The sequence below is a fragment of the Rhincodon typus genome, chromosome 28 (genome assembly GCF_021869965.1).
Source record: "Rhincodon typus isolate 14 chromosome 28, sRhiTyp1.1, whole genome shotgun sequence".
NCBI lineage: Eukaryota > Metazoa > Chordata > Chondrichthyes > Orectolobiformes > Rhincodontidae > Rhincodon > Rhincodon typus.
This window is the reverse complement of record NC_063359.1, coordinates 13,801,187-13,822,861: the sequence shown is the minus strand read 5'-3', so window position 1 is coordinate 13,822,861 and position 21,675 is coordinate 13,801,187. Positions and strand designations below refer to the sequence as shown.

Sequence of the window (21,675 nt, the reverse complement as noted above, 5' to 3'; positions counted from 1 at the left end):
GAGTACTCTTGGACCCACTTTAAATGATCGGTGATAAGATCAGTTCTGAGAGAGCAGCAGACTGTTAACAAGGTGCCGTTACCTGTAGACATAGCCTCACCCCCTACAGAGTGATGATCGAATAACAGGACAAAACGTTTCCTAGTCAGCCTCCAGGTAACTCTTTTATTGTGAGCATTATAATTAAATATTGTTCTCACCTTTTGTCTGGCATTATTGGCAACATCCCACAGTCTCGATCCTGATTTGTAAACTTTGCATTGATGGTTTCATGCAGAGAATTCACAGGTTAGAAGAGAAAGAGAGAAAAATTGATTTCTTCCCCACATCATCTGCATTTGTCATAGTGTCAACTCTATAAGCTACTGAAAAAAAATCAAAATTTATATGAGTAATATGCTCCAAATGCAGAATGTCTGAACTCCCTGCCATGTGGATATAAGTATAAAAAAATTAGACAGATATGAAATGGTCACGAGTAAATCCGATGTAGAACTTAGTTCAAACTGCTTTACCCAGAAAGTAATTAAAGTGTGGAACTTACTACCAGAAGATATAGTTGATGGGAATATCCCCCATTCATTTAAGAGAATCTGGATCAAGAGGCCATGGTGACGTTATGCAGAAAGGGTTAGAACAAAGGGATGAGAGAAGATTTTGGTGGAATATAAACACTGGCATGGACCAATGGGCCAAATGGCTAATTTCTGTGAGATATCTATGTATTCCTATGTAATGGACAGTGAGTTATTATTTTGTCTGTGTTCTCAAAAGTAATTGGAAATTCCAAAATAGTTTCACCAACTGTAATAACTCGGGAAGGCTGACTAAAAAGAAACATTGTTTATTGTAGAACACCAAAATGGCTCCACTACACAGGGCTTACAAAGGCTGGTCCTAGCTTGGGATGGACTGTTCTTGTGACCTGTCCCTGGAACTGCTTTATTTGTTTTGAGTCAACCTGTTCAGAATGTTATGACACATCTCTGGAGCAAGTGGGTCTTGGACTCAGGCCTTCTGGCTCAGAGGTTGGGACACTACCACTGCACCACAAGAGCTCTCTGGGTCTGCTTTATAGTTATTTTCAAGCATCCTGTTTGGACATGCTATGTCACACATGCAGGGAAGGTGGGACTTGAACCTAGGCCTCCTTGTTCAGGGGTAGGGACGCTACCATTGCACCGCAAGAGTCCTTATTTTTCTGGGTCTGCTTTATAAATAAAGGGGTCAGGTTAGAAGTTTCGGTTAGGCAGGCCTTTGCATGTAACCAAAGGAACTCATAGTCAACAAGCTCAATAGGGAGATTAAGTACTGATTCCCCATGGGCCTTGTAGGGGTTATCACACCAACATTATACGATGTAATGCCACCACTTAGAATTCAAGAAACACAGTACATAGTGGAATTGAGAAAAAACTATTTTATCCTTTTATGAAAATTTGCTCTCAGCTGGTTGGACATATTTTCAGTAAGATTTGGTTGGGCAAGGGTGAGAGGGAGATAGTGGTTAGTTTAATAAATTGTTTTCTGAATGATTCTTGGAGAAGAGCAGTCAGATCCTGTTTAGCTGGTTATTTAAGAATCTCACAACATTGAAGACTATAATCTGATGTGCAATTTTAATAATTGTGCTTTCATTCCAACATCTCAACTTAAACTAACTTGGGAGGAGACACTATCCTAATGTATATGTTTGAGAAATTGGAATACAACTACATTAAAACTAAAATTTGCTCCATTGCACAGGATATTTATTCAGTCATTACACATTATTGCATTTTTGAAGGTTGAACTATTTTCAGACTTCACTTTACCTTTCAACTGTCTGGAAGCATTTTACTTATTGTATTACTTATTGGGGTTGATAGCACCATTTTCTTGCTTTTATAGAATGTGTTACTTAGTCTGGAAACAGAGCTTTATGGGGAAGGCATGCCCTGTATTACTGGATCACAACTGTCCCTCAATAGGGTGAGACTTATTAGAATCTGAAGACTGCGTGAGGAATTTAGATAAACTTATCAGAAAGGCCCACAGGTTTGATACCAGCCCTTCCCCAGATTGCTGGGACTGCAGTTGAGTAGAACTGCAGTCGGCATGATTGGTAAACACAGGAGAGAAAGTGCAGTCATGCTACTGCTCCTGGTGACTGGCCAGTGCCTCTGCTAAACATGTGTGATGTGGGACAGGATTAAACTGACTGTGATTCCTTCCATACTTGTATGGCCTGCTTACATTCACTGTCGTGGGCTCACACATGAGGAATGGCAAGAATGTCAGAAACTGTAAAACATTACCTCAGCAGCCTCAGGAGATAACAAATAGTGCATTGTAGTTTTGGCGTTGTGAGCAAGAAAAAAGTCTTTCAGAGCCATATTTGAAAAAAAATCTGTCAATTCCTTTCGTGGTTGTTTTACGTAGAATTAAGTCAACTCTTCAGCACAGAATCAGGCCATTCAGCCCAGTTGATGTATGCAACTATTTATGTTCTACGTAAGCCTTCTTTCCTGCTTTTTTGTACAGCCAGTCAGCATTTTTAGTATTCTTTCTTCTTTCATTTTCTGTTCAAGCTTGAACTTAAATGTGTCTATGATATTTACCTAAACTGTTCCTGATGCTATCAAGCTTCATATTCTAACCATTTTCTGAATAAAAATGTTTCTTCTGAATTCCCTATTGTTTGCAAGATTTAAAATATGTTACTAAATAATAGATTTGACATTTCAAGGAGCACACAAAATTCTTTGGACACACACTCAATGTCTGTCTGGTGGCGAACACTGCCAAGCTCTTCATCTTAAATTAGGGTGGAGCTGTCCAAACAAAACAGAGTGAGATCTGAAGTGAAACTTTCTTCATGGCTGTCTTGATCTCAATATACAATTGCAGAGAGTTCCAGTGTATTCAGCAATGTAAGAGTTAATGCAATGAATCTCTAATTTCCCGTCTCTCCCTATCCCACCCACAGACATATCACATCATTTAATGATATCTGAGAGTTCCACTTAGCTCCAAGGTAAGTGCATGGTGAGGTTAATCAGAGCAGCCTGATTATGATAGTGGGGACTGAAACAAACTATTGTTTTAGTTCATGATCTAAGTGGTCAGAAATATTTAGAATCTAGCAGAATTTATTTGTGGCCAGACATTTTCACAGGCAAGTTGTAAGATGATTGTAATTTATGTGGATGCCATGAAAGATGTTGACTTTCTTGTTGGGGTAATTCCATAGCTGCCCTCCAAAACTTTGCAGAAGCAGTCATGTTTCTTTGTCAGCCAAGGCAGGTCATGTTTGCAAGCTGCTCTGTCATGAGTGCTATTGCAGTTGAGCCTAAACCTTAGCCAACGTTCAGACATATGGAGGCAGTTCTCACATCAAGGTACTGTATAATTATCAGCAGCAAGATGACAGACTGACTACATCCCTCTCACTTGTCATAGGGATACAGAATACAATAATGCAGTTACTTCAGCTGGGGTCAGCTAACTCAGCACAGACCACGAATGGAAGCAGAGACATTTTTTTCCCTGATCTGTAAGTCTCTGTTTCTTATCAGACAGCAGTGCACTTACCAAATGAGCTATCAAATTAGCTGGTGTTTACAAGATTTCAAAGTAAATGAATTTATCCCCATGTAAAATGAAGACCATAGCTCTTACATTGTGGGACGATACTTGTTAGTATGTGGTTTGCTGTCGTATAGTGAACCTTGGCATAAGTTGTCTGAGGAAGTGTGTGAACTGGATTTCTTAGATTGAAGCTCGTCGTTATTGTTCAGAAGGTGGTGGGTTTTTATTGTCAGCATTAAGCAATAACAAGGTGTGGAGCTGGATGAACACAGCAGGCCAAGCAGCATCATAGGAGCAGAGAGGCTGATGTTTCGGGACTAGACCCCTACCAGTTCTGAGTATGTTGTATATGTTACTATAAACCAGTATATCTAGTTTAGTAAGAAGTAAGCAAATAGGGACACTTCATTGGGAAAAAAAATGAACAAAGTTCATTTCTTTCTACTTTAAAGATTTATAACTCCACTGAACAATAATTGCTTGACCCCAAATATATTCTAACCTCTCATTCCTAAAAATCATCAATTTCCAAATGTTCTAGCTTTCTCTCATACATTATCCAGGATTCAATATTGACATTAATTGGTCTGAACTTATCTTTGACAATGAACCAATCCAGTTTCAGAAATTGAGCTAATTCAAAGGGAATGATTCAAGACCTTGTACCAATACAAAATCATTAAATTTCTTCTCTCTTCCCAGTTTTTTACATATGAAATGAAAGTGTGAACAATGTATTTCCATCATTTTCATCATGTTTTATAATGCTTTTGTTCCCAAGTACGACTTTATTCACACCAAGGCACAAAACTACATCATGTGTGTGATGCACTTTCAACAAAAATAAGGAAACTCTTCTCCCTTTACAAAGCAAAAGACAAATACTTTCCAAACACCATCATGAAGACAGTGCCCCTCCAAATGTTATTTATTTCATGACTACTCATCCGACTTAGTAGTTGCTTCCACATTTCCATGTGATGTCTTTACTCTTTCCCACATATTTTCTACTGTAATCCTCTGTTCTTGTCAATTCATTGAGCGGTACTTTGTTTCTCTACCTTGAGAGCATTTTATAATGACTCTCTGAATGTCAGTAGTGCTGCAGAAATAAAACTTGAGAGTTTCTTGTATGTGGCACAAGGAGGAAGGGTGGATTTCGAGAGTTGTGATTTTAGCTGCTATTACAGATATCTTTTCTCTAAGCATGACATTGCAAAGAGAGGGTAAAGGAGCCATTTGGACTGCACTTTTGATCAAAGAGAGAGAGAAAAAAATCAGAACCTGACCTTAGAAATTATCTAGGATCGTGTTCAGGACCAAATATGGTAGTAAACCTGTCAATTTCTACTGATTATACCCTTGGCATAAGTTCAAAATAATGAATTTGGCAAATATACTTTTGAAAATTAATTTTGCTTAATCTTTTATGGGACAATAGCTGTATAATTAGATTTCCTTCATTGGCACTTTCTATTGCTGACATGAAGTAATCCCTTAATACAAGTTTAAGGATTAGATATTTCATGTTGCTCACTTCTTTGTAATTGTTTTATATCAGCAAGCTTATCCACAGCTTTCTCATTGCAACCTTTGCCCTATTGCTTTAAATCTTTTCCTTGCCTTTGATGTATGCCCAGATTTTGCTAATACAAACCCTGTTAGCTATTCAAATGTACTTAGTAAACTATGAGGACAATAACATACGTTAAGGTGATGAGCTCTTAAACAGTTATCTTTATTTTCACTGAGATGCTGAAATGCTTTTGTGATTTGTAACTTTTCTACCTTTGGAACTATTTTTTGTTAGACCTCCGTAATGTTCTGTCATTTTTATACTCCAAATCCAATTCTTTCTCATAAGTCTCTTACATTTCTGGATCTGATATCTCTTCTTACTGAAAACTGTTATCCATTGTCACAAACAATACATACAGTTGTTTCATCCTTTCCAATTTTGCTATTCTTATGGGGTGTAAATGTTGAGTGATCCAATTTAAAATCACTGAAAAGTGGCACTAACAATCACGAGAAAGTGACAGGTTTTGTTTGATAGCAAAATGTTTAATTTTGGCAAAAAAGCTGCAGCGATCAGTGATGGAAAAGTTTCAGACTTGACACCATAGTTTATTTCTAGTGGGTCAGTATAAAATGACAATGAAACCTGCACTAAAGTTCAAGCCTTTCAGCAAATACTGTTTCCTAATTTACATACAATGCTTTGTGCTCAATATGATACAAGCTCCTGTCTTAGGCTGTTTGAACTGTAACAACAAATTGCACTTCCATTTCTTGTACCACATTGTAATTAAGCGTAAGTGGACTTATGCAATGCAAGTAAGGATATAAAAGATAAAGTTCTAAGGAAGGGTCACTGAACCCGAAACATTAACTCTGATTTCTCTCCACAGATGCTGCCAGACTCACTGAACCTTTTCAGCAATTCTTGTTTTTGTTTCTGATTACCAGCATCCGCAGTTCTTTTGGTTTGTATTTTGTAAAGTCGTCATAGCCCTACCAAACCATACACAGCTCCCTCATTAGAGAGAGATGGTGATGCTTTAACCCAGGGCTCACTATACTTCAGATGAGGCGAAAGTTTGAGAAGGAAGATCCTTTGTAGAAACCTCAGCCAGTGCAGGAACTGAACTCAGAGAGAGAGAGAGAGTTCTGCTCATTTTCATTAAGGAAATTTAGAAACGGTTTTGTGATTAGGAAAAAGTTTTTTTTGTCCTCGTATCATTCTCCCATAATTCATGTGAACTTCATGTGCACTTCATAATTAGACCCATGTGAATTATTAACACATCACATGCAAAGCCATCTGTTGCATTAGGAATTAAATCTATCAGTTATTTCGCATATCTTAGAATAAAACCTTTGAAGATAAACATTCAAGACTGATGACAATTTCATAACTGAAGTAAACAGGCAGGCAGCTTTTACCAGCACAATTAATATTTCCCACAACTTATGAGAGTCACTGGATTATTACAATAAATGTTATTAATATTGCTGACATGTCATACTTCATAATTAATTAAATAAGGTTTGTATTAGACCATTTAAAATTGAGACGATTTGAATCCAGATCTTGAAATTAGCCATTATTAGTGCCAGACAGGTGCATATGTTAAGGCTATCAAAATGAAATAGATAGCATTAACAGGCAGGCTGTCTCGATTGCCAGAGAATCAGAGTAAATGAATAAATAGCTTCCATAACCTGCAAGAGGATTGAGCATCATGGGTACATATTCTCCTCAGACAGTCAGATATGGAGATGGCACAAATGACAACTTGCATTTAGATAGTGCTTTTAACATAGAAAAATATAACAAGGTGCTTCATAGAAGCATGATTTAGGAAAAGAAGTCTAGCCATGAAGCAGACATGGGGAAAAATGTCCAAGAGCATGGCTGCAGATGTAGGCTTAAGAAAGATAGTGATGCAGAGGAGTTTATGGAAGGAACTATCAAGTATGGGGTTCGAGTTGCTGATGGCAGGGCTAATAATGATGGGCTGATGCCAAGAGGCCTGAGTCAGGGAAACAAAATGTCCATGATTATGGATGGTGATTGCAGAGCAGTAGAAGATTACAGAGATTAAGAGGAGAAGACCTGTAGAGGTATTGAAACATAAAGGTGAGAATTTTAAGTTTTATATATTGAGCAATGATGAGCTGCTGCATACTATTGAGGGAAAGGATGACAAATGGATGGGATTTTGTATGGCATTTACGCAGCAGAAATGAACCACATGAGTTTACAAAGGAAAGAGGATGAGAGGGGAATTTTGAAGGAGGGGAGTCCAGGGTAATATAGGTATGAGTGAGAGCTTTGGCAAAAGATAGGGAAATTTGAGATATTTCTGTCGTGAAGTCTAATACAAAGTAGCTATTGAATGTCTCTGCACTTTTTGTACCATTATCGATAAATTGCAATCCTGTCTTTCCAGTCACCCACCTCACCTTTTGCCATCCAAGTTTTACTGTTGTACTTGTAAATTACTACATTGTTCCTTTGGTATTTCTTTCAGGTATTTTCTCATACTCCTTATCTTTCATTATTTTACTCTTTCCTTAAGTTTTCATTATTATGTTTCTGAAAGTATAGTTGCCTAAAACTCTTAGTGGTTTCTTTTCTTTAATAAATGAAATGTTGTCAGATTGGTGCCTTTGTAATATCTATTTTAAGATCATCACACAGTTGTTAGATAGCTCCCACATGATACTTACTCTTCCCACTTTATGTAAAATAGTTCACTCTTCCCCTTTTTTAAAATTTGCCCTGGGGAACTCAGTATTTTTTAATGCAGTCAACTCATTTCAGTCCAAAACATAGATGGTTTAGTTAGGTTTCTGACCTCTGCTCCACCTTCAGAGTTCTGCCTTCCCTGTGTGTACTTCTTGCTGTGGTCTGTAACTTTGGTTGAACAAGGAGTAGGCATGTGGATGGATTGGAAAATAATTTGGTCATCCTTATACTGATGGTAGCTCACAGAATCACTTTATCTGGAATGTTCTTCCAGTCTAAGTATCAGATAGAGAACAAAAGCACCTTAAATGCTTTTAAACTCATCGCTCACTATGCATAATCATCAAGTGAACAAGTCTTGCCCATAACTATGACATAAGGTCCCCTCAAGCCAACAAGCTATTATATAACAATATACATGTACATGTCAATAACATTGTTAAATGTAATAAGACAGCAAAAGTCACACTTTAGAGACTTTGTAGTGGTAGTATCAGTGGGCCAGCAATCCAAAGGCCGGGCTAATGCCTTGGAGACACAATAGTGTCTCAGGTTCAAAACACACTATGACAGCAGGTAGAATTTAAATTCAATTAACAAGCCTGGAATATGAAGTTAGTGTTAGTAATTGTGATCATAATACTATTGTTGATTGACGTGAAAAACAATCTAATACACTGATGTCCTTTAAGGAACAAAATTTGCCATCCTTACCTGCTGTGGTTGACATGTAACTACAGACGCATAGCAACATGATTAACTTTTAACTGCCCTCAAATAGTTAAGAATGCCATTCAGCTTATGGGCAATTAGGGATAGGTAACAAATGCCAGCCCTTTCAGCAATGCCCACATCCCATGAAAGAATAAGTTAAAAACATGAGCATTATCAAACAAAACTTACGACTGAACCCTTAAGGATCTATTCAAACAGATGGTTACAAGCTTGGCCAAAGATATTGGTTTTAAGGAATATCTTTAAAATAGGACCATTTGTGCCAACTCGTTGCAAATGACAGTATTCTGCAATTAGCAGCACATCAGATACATGCATGAATGTTGCAAAAGTACTGTTGGAAGAAACTGGTCAGGAAAATATCAAGAAAAACTTCTGCAATGCCAACTTTTGATAATTGACACACAAACTTTGGAATCATGTAGGGAATTTTTTTGGCGCACAACAGATACTCATATTTGAGGTTTTCGGTACTTTTATAATATATTTTTAATATTCTCTATTTGAAGATGAAAGGTTAGGGATATTTTGTAAGTATAAAATTTTATTATGGCTTGTCTGGCCGACATCACCCAGGGTTAAATGACAAGTGATATTTTGCACTATCAATTGCAGATCCCTGTGAAAGGATTATGATATGCAGCTGTTCTTTAAAAAGAACTTTTATGAACATGTTGACATTCTCAGCAACAGACATGTTTAGTTCTTGAGAACTGGTCAGTTTTCTATCACACCTATCATGTTTGGCAGGGTAGTACAAAGTATAAAGTAATACCTTTTGTGATCTGAAACTTTCTCATCTTGTGTCAAAATGTCTAATCACCCTGTTAGGATCAGTTGCTATAAGTTACTTCTTTGGACCAATTATGATCTACATCATAACAGTAGCTTTTAGAAAAAAGTCTCTTTGCATTACTTAAAGATAACCATCTATAAAGATAAAAGGCAAAGATATTTAGAAGCTGTTCCTGAAGATGTTTTGATATTATTAATTCATAAATTGCTCTTGGAAACTCGGTAAGTACACTTTGCTTATGTTAAGCAGCAGATAAAAAGCATTCATACAACTGAACTTCGTATCCAGCTTCATGCATATGTGTCATTTGACTAAAAGTAGAAGCTCTGCTTTTTGTTAGTACTATATAGAACACTTTTCTTAGTTAGTACCTTAACCAAGCAGATTTCAAAATATAGCAAAATATTAAATACATTTGTAAAGTTCAGGTTTATGATTTTACTACACTCAACATGCAAATAACATTTCTTCTCCATTTGATTTTGAATGTGTTAGCTTATTGCTATTTGATGGGCCACCCAAGTGCAACAGGGGAACACAGTGGCTCAGTGGCTAGCACAGCTGCCTTACAGCACCAGGAACCTGGGTTTAAGTCCACCCGCAGGCAGCTGTCTATGTGGAGTTTGTACATTTTCCCTGTGTCTGCATGGGCATCCTCCCACAATCCAAAGATGTGCAGGTTAGGTGGATTGGCCGTGCTAAATTGCCCATAGTGCCAAGGATGTGCAGGCTATGTGGGCTAGCCTTGGGAAATGCAGGGTTATGGGGTGAGTTGGTGTGGTGGGTCTGAGTGGGATGCTCTTCAGAGGTTCAGTGTGGATATGATGGGCCAAATGTTGTTTCCACACTGTAGGGATTCTATGAACAGCAAATTGCATTTTCTAAATATTTGCCACTGATTACTTCTGAAGGTTGGTTTTGAATACAGTATGGAAGCTACAGGATAATCTGCCCGATGGTGATGAAAGGTTTGATTTAATTTGATTTATTATCACATGTACCTCGGTGCAGTGAAAAGTTTTGTTTTGCATGCAGTGCAGGCAGATTATACCATACAAGGATCATACGGTAATTGAACAGAGCAAGGAATACAAAGTTGCAAAGAAGGTGCACAAAAAGCAAGATCAATATTAGATTTGAAATTTGAGACGCCCATTCAGAGATCTAGTAACAGCGGGGAAGAAGCTGTTCTTGAACCTTTGTTTAAACTTTTGCAATTTCTGCTGATGGAAGAGGTTGAAAGAGATTATAACAAGAGTGGAAAGGGTCTTTGATAAAGCTGGCCACCTTTCTGTGGCATCAAGAAGTATAGATGGAGTCAATGGATGGAAGATTGGTTTGTGCGATGGACTGGGCTGAGTTCACAACTCTCTGTAGTTTCTTACGGTCCTGGGCAGAGCAGTTGCCATACCAAGCCGTGATGCATTGGATAGAATGGTGTGATTATAAAAATTGGTGAGAGTCATTATGGACATGCTGAATTTTCTTAAATGGAATTAGAGGAATACTCAGTGGTTCAACTGGTATAATATGCTGAATATCGGGGTGCCAACTCACTGTCATTTTTGTCAGTTATGGAAGGTGATGCAATAACAATAACCCCAAAACTTCTTGAGGACATTTGCCAATAAGACTCCAGTTTGAAACATTTAATTCAATGGAGAAACTGGAGATACAGAATTGTTCTGCTTAGAGCAGAGAAGGCTAGTGGGAAGTTTAACAGTCGTGTTCAAAATGATGGATTAATACAACTGATAAGGAAAAGTAGTTTCCAGGGGGCAGGATGGTTAGGAATCACAGGACATACTGCCAGTTGATTGGCAATAACATATGGACAATTTTTATCACACTGAAAATTATTTTGTTTAATTCTTTCATGGGATATGACTGACATTTGTTGACCATCCCTCATTGTCGTTCAACTCAGTTGCATTCTAGACTATTTCAGTGGGAATTTAAGAATCACCCACATTGCTAATGGTCTGAATTATGTCAAACTGGGGGATTTCCTTCCTTGAGGACATTGGTGAACCAGATGGATTTTTACAACAATCAATGGTTTCAAAGTCACTACTACTGTACTGACTTCATATTCCAGATTCATTAATTTAATTAAAATTTGCCTGAGCCCTGGGCTGCTTGATCAATCACATAACCACTTCACTATTATCTCTCTCCAGTTTGGAATACGCCTCCACAAAGATTGGTGGAAGCAGATTCAATAGTTATCAAAAGGGAATTGAAAAGTTTTTGAAAAGGGAAACAACTGTTGCAAGAAAAAGCAGCAAACTGATGTTATTAGATAGCTATTTCAATGAACCAACAAAGGCACAGTGGGATTTGTGGCTTTCTTCTGTACATGTGTGCATGATATGTGCTCTGAAAGAATTAACATTGGAGCCTGCATTAAGCTCCATCTAACCTGAAGAGGACATACTAGCTTGGATGGTGATAAGGCAGAACATCTTTGGATCTTGGAGGGAAGACGTAAACCCACTAGTCTCCCCATAGTCACAGTAACAAAGTCGAACAGACTAATGCAATTACCACCTAATTACCATCATGCAATAAATCACATCTTGTTAAGACAAGAACCTCTTCCTCTTAAGATTCAATTATGATTGATCCTCTGCAAATGTCAACCAATTAGGCCCTTAGACCCAGTCAAAGAAGTACTGCTAGTATCGTTCTAACAATAAATAATACAGATGATGCTATGTTTGAAAACTAACAACTTAGAGGTCACTTAAGAAGAACAAATTGTAAAAGTTCTTTGTGCAGCTGAAGTATCACATCACTGTACCTAAGGTTATTGGATGTCTGTATGTCAGTGATGTGGCCTTTATGCTTGACAACCAAGATTTTCTGATCTCCTTCATTTTAGTATTAGTCGCAACCTGCCTTTATCAATTTACAGTCTATTTTTAAAGTAACAATAATCACAAAATATAGACTGAATTGTCAGCATATTATTCACAACTTTGCATCATAGTTGAGACTGATCCATCATCAACCAAAGATCACATAGTTGCACATTCCAGCAGCAGCCAATGAATATGCAATCAAGAGTGCAAGCCTTGGCTGATATTTGACCTCGCTCGCTGATCATGGGCAGTTCCACTACCAAAGATCTGCCAGCTCAGCAACAGGCCAGAATAAAATTTGGAATCTTATTGGTCTGAGTGATTTAGTTATACACAAAGCTGTGAAATTGAAGATTGATCACTAGGGAGATATTAGTGTCTAATAAATTCTGAAAAGCCTGGTGAAGAACATGTAAATGAGAAGTAAGAGTTGGCTATTTGGCTGTTCGAGTCTGCTCCACCAGTTAATAAGGTTGTGGTTGCACTGATTGTAACATTAAATCCACATTCCCTCCCATCCTGATAACATTTCGTCTCTTGATAAACAAAAGACTATCCACATCTGCCCTAAAAATATTCAATGAGTCTGTTTCCACCACATTTTCAGGAAGACAGTTCCAAAGACACATGAGGAACAGTTTTGCCTAATCTCTGCTTTAACTGGGCAAACTCTTGAGTTTTAAAGTGATTTATGTTCTCCATGAGAGGGAAAAATCCTTTGCATATCCACTCTGTCAAGACCCCTCAGGATCTTATATGTTTCAATCAAGCCATCTGCTACTGGCCTAAACTCCATTGAGTACAAATGTAGCCTGTTTGCCACGAAGAAATGTTGGGTAAGAAGGTCAACATGCACAGTCTTGGATAGACTGGACTTTATGGGCTGATTGGCCCTTTCTCATTCCAAGCTTTCTCAAGTTCTTAGTTGAATATAACTTGTATTGTACTCCCTGCAAAACATTATCACATACCTCAACCTTACTGCAATATAATTTCATATATTGCAAGTTGAAATTTTCCAGAGACTATTTGAACAGAAAAAAAAGGTTCTGAAATGACCATGCAGAATTAGTAATCACAAGAAAATCAGGATCTAAAAAACACGTGTACAAGCTTTTGTAATTGTTCCAATATTGCCTTTATATTCACCAATGTAGTATTAGATATAGAAAATAAAGCTAAGATTAAAAAAAACTATTACACTGATTAGTTTCTAATCAAAATAATTATATACATTTTAATAACTTACGGATGTCATCATGCCAGAAAGAAAATAGAATATTTCTGTCTACATCTTTTGATTTGGCATAATATTCATTTCTTAGGAGAATATGTGACCTATATTTTAAACTTGTAATCTCAGTAATGCACTGTTGTATTGATCTATATTTCATGGGAAAAAAGCTGACAGAAATATGTTGTCGGACTGAAACAGCAACAATATTTTCCATCAGTGTGGTCCAATTTGGTCTCATAAAAGTACTCCCTCATCCAGTTAGGAATTGCACATTCAGTTATTTACTCATCAAAATAGCCCTTTTTAGTCCACACACAACATGCTGAGAAATCATTATGGAGAAACTTAGTCTTTTGTGCTGAATTGCATAATTGCAAGAGCAATGACATTCCTTTTTCCTTCAGCTCCTGCTGATTTAGTTGTAGACTGCTTTCTTTGTGAAACAGTCCCAGGTGAATTGCATTATCTGGTGTACTAGTTTGCTCACAGCCCCGCTAAGGCAACTTTGAACACAATTCTTCAGTCATACATTAATGTACTCATAGGATTAGGCTATTCAGCCCCTTTATCTTGTTCTTAGTTGAATATAACTTGTATTGTACTCCATACAAAACAATATCACATACCTCATCCATACTGCAATATAATTTCATATATTGCTAGTTGTTAGTTAATACAGATCTGAAACTTAACTCCATCTACCTGCCATGATTCCTTAACAATTATTGTCCTTGAAAGATAAGTGCGATTTTATAGCACATGTCATAACCATTGAATGCTTCAAATGTTCAGTCATAAAACAGGATAGGCTGCTGCCAATTCACACACAGTAAGCTCCCACAATAGCAATATGATAATGAGAGTGATCTTTTAATCTGTATTTCTGGTGTTAATTGAGCAATAAAGGTTGACAGGACATGAGGGGAAATCCCTACCTCCTCTTCAAAAAAGTATCTTTTCATGCACCTCTCAGGGTAGATAGACCTTTACTTTTCATGCTGAAATCCAAGAGTGAGACTTGAACCCACAGCATTGCAATTCATGGTTGACCCATTGGGTCTAATTGTTGTCTGGGTACAGAGGTGCATTTGTGAGTAGCCACATTTTGCCTCTTTTGGAGGAAATCAAACCCTAGTTTCCTTTGACTGTTTTGTGGATTGACAATTCCTACAAACCCAGTCCCACTGAAGTCAGTTTCCCATTTTAAATTCAGGCAAAAATCGAATTTCCTCTCAATCAACCTTTTCGTCAGGTTTTGTGTGGTTTTCAAGGCCCATCAAAATCCCACCAGATCTAAAAGTTTGTGAAGAAAATGGAAAAGCTTGCCGAGGTGTCAGGATAATTCCGAAAGTTAAATCTAAAATGTTTTCACACCTTCAAGTTTCACTAGTAGGTGGTGTTATAATGTAAGTGCTTTTAATGGAGTGATTCATCAATGGTAATATTGTGTTCGTTGACCAATATTGTGTGATTTTTCACATAAATTACTGCAATGGAGAAAGCATCATAATGCAGTGAAATATGTTACAAAATTTCTTACCAACCTGTGGTGTCATATTTTGAATACTGATGGATGACAAATCTGGCTAATAAAAAGGAATAGTTTAGTAAGTTGAAAAATCATTGAACGATTTGCTCTTCTCCTTTGATTGAAAAGCACTCAGTTTTAAATTTAAAACAAAGACATTCTATTCTGTCTGTCTCAGAGATTTGGTCTGTTGTTTGGGTGGCTGTGAACGTTATGAATGTTTGGCTGAAACAACTTTTGCATATGGGTTTCAACATGTGGGTGTTCCATTCATTGGCAAATGAATGATAGTTTCATGAAGTTGTATTAGTAGAATTTGCCTTTGATGTGGATTCTAATTTGTTGACTTAAGATGATAAGATGAGAAGGTTTTTTTTGTGTGGCAGAGAGCATTTTTTTCTCAAAATCAAGAAAAGTGTGTTTGATGAAGACTATTATTAGAGGGTCCGAGATTTATTTTTGGTCCCCTCAGGAATGTAAAATATTTTCTATTGATATTCTATTGAATCTAAGGAATGTAGTCAGTAGATACTGGATGACTGGCTATGAAGGTTCACAGAGAAGGTATGGAATGGCGAGAGTCAGATGTGAGAATGTAAAGCTTAGGGCCCTTCAAACAATCCCGTTGCTGCTATTGTCAAGAACTAAGCCAGATCTGGTCACCAAACAATTGCGTTGTGTTGAGCTGGATTTGCCATGCACTGACAGATTGCAGTGAGTAGACTGAGGCAGAGATGATGCCATATTTTTGTGAATTGGATTTAATGGAATGCCATTATTATGTATCTACTCCATTGCTGGACAATGTGGTGCAAACAGGTTCAACTGAGATATTCAAGAAGGAATTAGACAATTACCTGAAAAGGAAGTGTGCAGGTTTCAAGGAAGAATACAGGGGCATGATACTCAGAACATAACATAAGAGATAGAAACAGGAGTAGGCCATTTGGCCCCTCAAGTCTGCCCTGCCATTTTATAAGATCAAGGTTTATGTTCTCCAGCCCTCAACTCTACTTTTGTGCCAGGTGCTTATAGCATGCAACTCCTCAACATTTCAAAATTCTATCTAGCTTCCTTTGAAATACATTTACTCTTTTGGGTGGAAAATCCTAGATATACACTATTGTCTAGCAGAAGAAATTAATTTGCATCTCAGTCTTAAATGAGTCTCCCCTCACTCTGTAACCATGTTCCCTAGTTTAAGATTCCCTCACTAAGTGGAAACATCTTCCTAACATCTACCATGTCAAATTCCCTCAGAATCTTGTATGTTTCAGTAAGATCACCCTCATTCTTCTAAACTCTAATGAATAAAGGCTGAACCTGGTTAGCTATTCTTGATAAGTCAAACCCTCATCTAGTGAATGTCTGTTGAACTGCATCCAATACCAGCATATCCTTCCTTAATTATGTGCTTTGTGCACCTGGTGTTGTCTGACCAACACCCTGCATAGTTGTAACAAATTGTAACCTCTATTTTTAAGCTCCAATCCTCTAGCCATAAAAGTCAAAATTCATTTGCCGTCCCAATTACTTTCTGCACCCGACACTAACTTTTTGTGTTTCATGCACAGGACAATCCAGATCACTCTGTGCTGTGCCTTTTTGGAGTTTCTGCCCATTTTAAAAAAAAATCTACCCTTAGATTCTTTCTTCCAAAGTACATGACCTCACACTTACCTAGATGAAAGTCCATTTGCTATATTTTCCACACTCACTTAGTCTATCTATATCTTCTTATGAATTCCTCATCAAAATGTGCCCTCCTATATATTTTTGCATCATTAACAAATTTGGATTGATCATAATTTGTCTATCTTCCAAGTAAATAATATTGATTGGAAATAATTGAGGCCCTAGGACTGACCCCTGTGGCACTCCACTAGTTATATCTTTCTGACCTGAAAAAGACCCATTAATCCTGATTCTTTGTCTTTTGTGTGCTAAAACAATCCTCAGTCCATGTTAATGCATGACCCTCAATATTCTAAGCTCCTATCTTTTGCAATAAACTTTTATGTGACAATTTATTAAATGACTTGTGGAAATCCAGTTCCATTAATTCTACTAATTCCCTTTAACCAACTGTACTTTAAATCCTCAAAGAACTCTAGCAAGTTTTGTCAAACATGGCACTCTGTTTGATTGTGTTGAGTTTTTCTAAACATCCTGCTATTTCTTCTTTATTAATGGGTTCGAGTCTTTTCTCAATGACAGATATTAGGCTAATTGGTCTATAGTTTCCTGCTTTCTGTCTCCCTCTGTCGGAACTTTTCTGGAATCCATTGAATTCTGGAATACTTAAACAAATTCCTCCACAATGTCTTCAGTCTCTTGCTTTAAAACTCTTGGATGCAAGCCATCAGGTCCTGGCAACTTGTCTGCCTTCAGTCCATCAGTTTGTAAAATATTTTATTCCTTGCAATAACGACAAGATTTGTTTTCCCGTACATTGTTTATGCAATATCTTTCGGATGTTTTGTGGCACAGTGTTGGTGTCCCTACCTCTAAGCCAGGAAGCCTGAGTTCAAATCCCACCTTTTCTAGAGGTGTACAATAACATCTGTGAATGGGTTGATTTGAAAAATATCTTCTCCACGTGAATACTCGTGCAACATTTTGGTTTTTATTACCTGCTATTTTCCTGTTGTCCATTCTCACTTACCCAGTCATATCCTCTAAGGGTTCCACACTCACTCATCCTACTCTATGCCAATTGTACATGACTCAGGTAATAATCTGGAGATTGTTACATTTGTTGCTCTGCTTTTTAATTTATCCCTGAGCTGCTTGTCATCTCTCCCCAGCATCTATTTCCAACTCCTACATTAGTTACTGGTACTCACATGCATCTTTCCCCTCCCACTCCAAGGTCCTCTCCTACTCAGAAGTGGTGTCCTTAGCCTTGGCACTAGGTAGGCAACACAGCCTTCAGGGGCCCCGTATCTTTGCTGCAGAGGACAGTATTTATTCCTCTAATTATGCTAACCCCATTACTGCTATACTTCTCTTTCTCCACATCCCCTCCAGCTCATCCTTCTCTTCAAAGGCCTCTGTACCATAGTGGTTTTGCTCATCCTCCCTGCAGTCTGTGCTCCCATCCATATTGGCAATGTTCCCTCTGAGCTGCGTGGTCAATCCATGCACATTAGTTTCCATTTACAAACCTCAGAGGACCCTGCAACAGGAAAAGAAAATTAGAGGGAACGTTGCAACCAGGAGCAAGAACCTCTCATCTGTTGGACAACGGCGCTGTTTGAGGTTCCTCCAAACAATACTCCCTCTCATTTTCTTTCCAGCTGTTTGAGCCTTTGCATGACAGCACGTTCTGAAACTAGAAGTCAATGTGATTGGCGTACGCAGAAACTCTGAGGAATCTTGGAAAGACTGCACAACCTTGCAGCTTACATGGAACATTGCCTCCAAAACTAAATTGTGGCTCCCAATAGCTGCCCCACTCAAAGTCATACCCTCCCATACCTGACCAAGGACCAAATTTGATGTAATCTGTGACGGTTTCCTGAAACATAATGCCCAGGTAACATTGCCAAAGTATCAGGAAATAATTCTTATTTTGTAATGATAATTATGGACCAAACTCTTCAGAGTAGGTTGCTCAAGCAAAATTAACTGCCCTGTGCCCTCAAAGCCTATTGCAAAGGCTTAAAATTTCCCCTGCATGCATCAGTATTCGATGGTCTAACAGCCTGAACTGTACAGTCAGTAGTAAAGTGGAGACAAGGCCTGCTCTCCGGACTTCACTGTAAATCCATCGACAAGAAGAGTGGGGAGGACAAATGGCAACAGGCAATCCTGCTGAAGCCATGCCCCTTCCTGTTGATGTCACAAGTGGAAGGCACGTCACTTGGTTTCCTGTCTTCAGCTCAATGAAGGTAAGTAGTTTTTCACAAAAGTATTTTTGTTTTTCAACCAACTTTGAATCGTACCTTCCCCTGCCATGACAACCTTGTCTCCATAACTGCCTCTTGCCCAACAGTGCCCATTGCACCACTCGCCCTTCAGCTCCACCTATTCTTTGTTCAGAATGCTTCCCAACCTCACGTCTTCTCCACTGTATTCCTCAGTCTCTCAATGATCTCTCCCCAGTCTTCCCATATCTTTCCACATCCCATTGATATTCCTGACTCTCCTTGCAATTCAATGAGTCTGAGGAGCCAGGGAGGAATTAGGGTGCAGCATGGGAATTGGGGAAGAGGTAGTAGAGCAATCTTGAGAGATGGGATGCAGAGCTGGCGGGTGGTGGCACTCACTGTTATTTCTTTCTAGCAGAAAGGTTGTAACACTGGTCTGTCAGTATCCTATAGGAAGGTAGGTGATAATCCATGTGTCTTCTGTGCAAAATATTTCACTGGTTTTCAAGACTGATTTTCCAATTTCTCACTTGGAGATGGGCAGCCAATGCCAAATAACTGGACCAAATGTCGACAAAACCATCTTTCTTGTAATATTTTTATATGTGTTGGTATGTCCTGTAGCATAGTCCTCATGCCCAGTTTGGTTGGTGAGAGGCAGGGATGGTAGGATGTTCGGTTCAGGGAGGCTGGTGGCATTTGGGGACAAGTGTCAGGGAGCCAAGAGGTCAGGGGTAACTGGGTGATACTGGGGGGTCTAGGGGTGTGGAGCCACAGGACTTTAACTGTAGACTCTGCAGGTGCCCATTCAGGTATGGCACAAATTTTGAATCCAAGCATAAATGGACTCTTGGAGACTATAGTGCCATCACCATCATCAATAGCACCAACCTTCTAACTGCTTACCACCCCTAAGATCAGATTCAGTCCTTGTAAAATGCACCATCTGATTGAACGTTGCAGGAGAATCTCTAATATTACACATGCTTAAGTTTACATTGTGGTGCAGTAGGTGATAATACTTTTAAAGAGTGTTTCTACTTTGTATTGCAGGACCAGCACATCAAATAAATAAAAATCTTCCTTCTTTAGGTTCCCGAATAATTGAATCCTTGCTGAGGCATAGTACTGATTCCCCTTGCCTTTACCTTGCACAAGTGGCCTTTATTCATGTGAGTGTGGCCATTTCCCTGACAGGAAGGAGTATCAATATCCACACACAACATGTCTCCACAATTGAAATTCAGAAATAATGAATATACTCATTAATGCCCACCCATGAACATTTATAGGTAGGAAAACAGAAAGAAAATGAAAGGTTGGATTGATATGAAGAGAAAAAAAGTTACATAAGGGCAATACAACGAAATGCATAATATCTCCAACATCTTGTACTGATTAATTTTCAGCCCAAGAGAGGTTGTTTGGCAGTAATTAAATTTTTCACATTGCTAAAAGTGTACTTAGACTGAAATAAGTAAGAGTTTGATGCTTATGGTGAGTTTAGTTGTGCTTGGTGATGCTTAGCCCAAAAAGCTACTGGCTGTGTGGCACATCTCGGAGCACAACTTGTGCATTCCTGGTTTTAGTCTCACATATGCTGTCACTTGAAAAGTCGCATTTGTGCCATTAGCGTCAGCATTATTTTAACAGTAATGGATCCAGCACCATATTCTAATTGGAGGAGATTATGAGGCATGAAAGAATCTTTTCACATGATTTATATTTGAATTACAGGGCATATTTGGATGTGAATGATCTGAAGAACATTCTGAAACTGGATGGTGCAACGCATCTCAATATATTCTTTGCCAATTCATCTGATGAAGAGCTGGCTGGAGTTGCCACATGGCCATGGGACAAAGAAGCCCTAACACATCTAGGTAGCTAATGCATGATTTAACCATCTCTCCCTGTCTCCCTCCCTCTCTCTCTCTCTCTATCTCCCCCACCCCCCAACACTCTGCTGGTCACCATCTTATAAAGTGACTTGCATCCTTAGTAGAACTTTCCTAATGAATGTGCATGAGATACAAGACAAGAAAAACACTTGGAAAAGCCCATGCAGCAATATTCACGCATCCAAAATAAATGTTTCCTTTTTAAAGTAAAAGTAAATTTCCAAGAACATCTAAAAGGGCAATGTTCATCCCACAATTTATTCTCTACAAAGTATCGTGGTACTTTTGACACAAGGCATCCAAGTTATCAGAGAGTCAATAACCAGTCAATTCAATCACACTTCCAACATTCACTGTTGATCTGCCAGAAAGGTGAGAAAATAACACTTGGGATGAGACGCAATCAAAATTTATCACAATTTGTTTTGGGTAGTAGAATGTCATGTGGTCTGGATTCTCTGGTGCCATATGAAGTCTAGTGGAGTGTGGGTGGTTAGGTTATTGAAATGGGCTACTCTGGGTTTAAATAGATATTCCCTCACTAACTCCCCACCCTCCTGCCACCCCAGCCCTCCCATTCTCACAAAACAGTACATAAATTAACCAACTTTTAAAAAGACCACCTGACAACATGCTGCCAATATCCAAATAAAACACAGGCTTTGGCATTTACCCCTCAGTCAAAGGAAACCCTGAACAAGAGAGTTGCTAACCAATCTGATTGAATGACAGTTCTAGAAGACTAAGTAATACCAGAAGTCAGTAGTGGACACAGTTGGGAATGCAAGGAAACTGGAATCAAGAGGGTGTGCTAACCAGAGAGCAGCAAATGTGGTAACAAGGTGTAGAGCTGGATGAACACAGCAGGCCAAGCAGCATCATAGGAGCAGGAAGGCTGGTGTTTCGGGCCTAGACCC

At 38.4% G+C, this 21,675-nt stretch overlaps 1 protein-coding gene across 1 annotated transcript in view; it reads left to right on the top strand.

The window, feature by feature from the left end:
* Window positions 1–21,675, top strand: part of LOC109913486 (pappalysin-1-like) — a 277,630-nt gene that overhangs the window by 35,339 nt on the left and 220,616 nt on the right. Inside the window, exon 3 of the mRNA XM_048613637.1 lies at window positions 20,595–20,740. Within this exon, the coding sequence (XP_048469594.1) occupies window positions 20,595–20,740 (146 nt within the window). The remainder of the gene's footprint in view (window positions 1–20,594; window positions 20,741–21,675) is intronic.